At 40.2% G+C, this 1,538-nt stretch overlaps 1 protein-coding gene across 1 annotated transcript in view; it reads left to right on the top strand.

The window, feature by feature from the left end:
- LOC101654848 (probable small intestine urate exporter) overlaps window positions 1-1,538 on the top strand; it is a 17,131-nt gene that overhangs the window by 5,944 nt on the left and 9,649 nt on the right. The window contains 2 exon segments of the mRNA XM_045295751.1: window positions 785-1,061; window positions 1,154-1,241. Coding sequence (XP_045151686.1) covers window positions 785-1,061; window positions 1,154-1,241 — 365 coding nt within the window.

The following is a 1,538-nucleotide window of genomic DNA, read 5'->3' as shown; positions in this document are numbered from 1 at the left end:
AGCTGCCTTAGCCAGTTCCCTGCTTCGGCTGGCAAGGCTCACTTCCTGCAAGACATCCCTGAGGAGAAGCCACATGGACCTACCCTGATGCATCCCTGGGTGCTGTAGCAGCTGTGTGGAGACCCCTGCCAGCGCTGAGATGCTTATACATTGACTGAGTCGATTTTCCTCCTGCAGTCGACATCATTGCGTTTGTTTTGTGAGATGGAGGAGGACTTTGTAGATCAGTGTCGGGCATATGGCCTAATGTTGGACGTATTATGGGCTTGGACAGCACTGGGTTGGGATGTTTTCTTAATGGAAGCTTACCTTTTAGATAAAACTCTTTCATACATATATATGAGTGTCTGTGGATTTGTTTCCCTAGTTTACCCAGACTAACACATTATGAGTTCTTAGTGAGTTTTCTTCCAATCCTAATGCTGCCTTCTTCTTTGCATAGTCCAGCATCTTGGATTCTCAGTATAGACAGAATAAATATGGTGCACAACTTTTGTGTGATCAAAATTTCTACAAATAAATTTCACAGAGTAATAGCTACTTTCTGTTTATTTCTTTTACTTAAAAAAATTACCTTGCTTATGATGCTGCCTATTTTATAAACTTTCTACATATTTTAATTTGTGGGTTAATTCTGTTATGGTAAGTTGAAAGAGGGAATTGAGCACATATTTAGTTTTTTTTTTAATGAGTGATACAGGAGAGGCATTGAGGATAGGTAAAAGGAAGAACTTATTATTATTATTTTGCCTTTAGGATCTCACAATAAAGACTGTCATCCCTTTAACCAAAGACAAATAAATAATGAGATTCTCTGTGTCCTTTAGGGCCCCGTGTATGACTGGAGTCCTGAAATCCAGGGAATCATTCTCAGCTCTCTGAACTATGGCGCCTTCCTGGCTCCAATCTGTAATGGTTATGTGGCTGGAATATTTGGCGCCAAACGTGTGGTTGGTGCTGGCTTGTTCATTTCCTCGGTTTTGACCATCTTCATTCCACTGGTCGCTGGCACTGGAGTGGCACTGCTCATTGTCATTCGGGTTGTCCAAGGCATTTCCCAGGTACCCAGATGTCTTCCAAGTACTGGTGGAATACAGAACCCAGAAGGTACATCGGCATACCAGAACGACTGCTTTCTTTCTTTCCTTTTTAGGTTATGGTAACAACAGGTCAGTATTCAATTTGGGTCAAGTGGGCTCCTCCATTGGAAAGAAGTCAACTCATCACCATTGCTGCATCAGGTTAATGAAATCCTAATCCTCACTTTATATGCACTGTCCAAGAAAATTCTTAAATGGCATGTCAAGAGAGCCAACCCTTGTATCCCAAGTGGAGTACTCTGTCTCCATAGTCCCTAATTTAAACAGCTATCCTACACTGTCTCTCTTCGTCATAACTGAATGATTCAAATGTTCCAAAACGTTGTGTCTATACTTTACACGTATTATTTGATTTTGTCTCAGAACAACATAAGGAGTCAGCTACTGGTATAATTATATATAATGGTGTGTATATATATATATATATATATATATATA

The sequence above is a fragment of the Echinops telfairi genome, unplaced genomic scaffold (genome assembly GCF_000313985.2).
Source record: "Echinops telfairi isolate 266 unplaced genomic scaffold, ASM31398v2 ScPeMD7_5868;HRSCAF=6743_0, whole genome shotgun sequence".
In the NCBI taxonomy this organism is placed as follows: Eukaryota; Metazoa; Chordata; class Mammalia; order Afrosoricida; family Tenrecidae; genus Echinops; species Echinops telfairi.
This window is presented reverse-complemented; position numbering and strand designations above follow the sequence as displayed.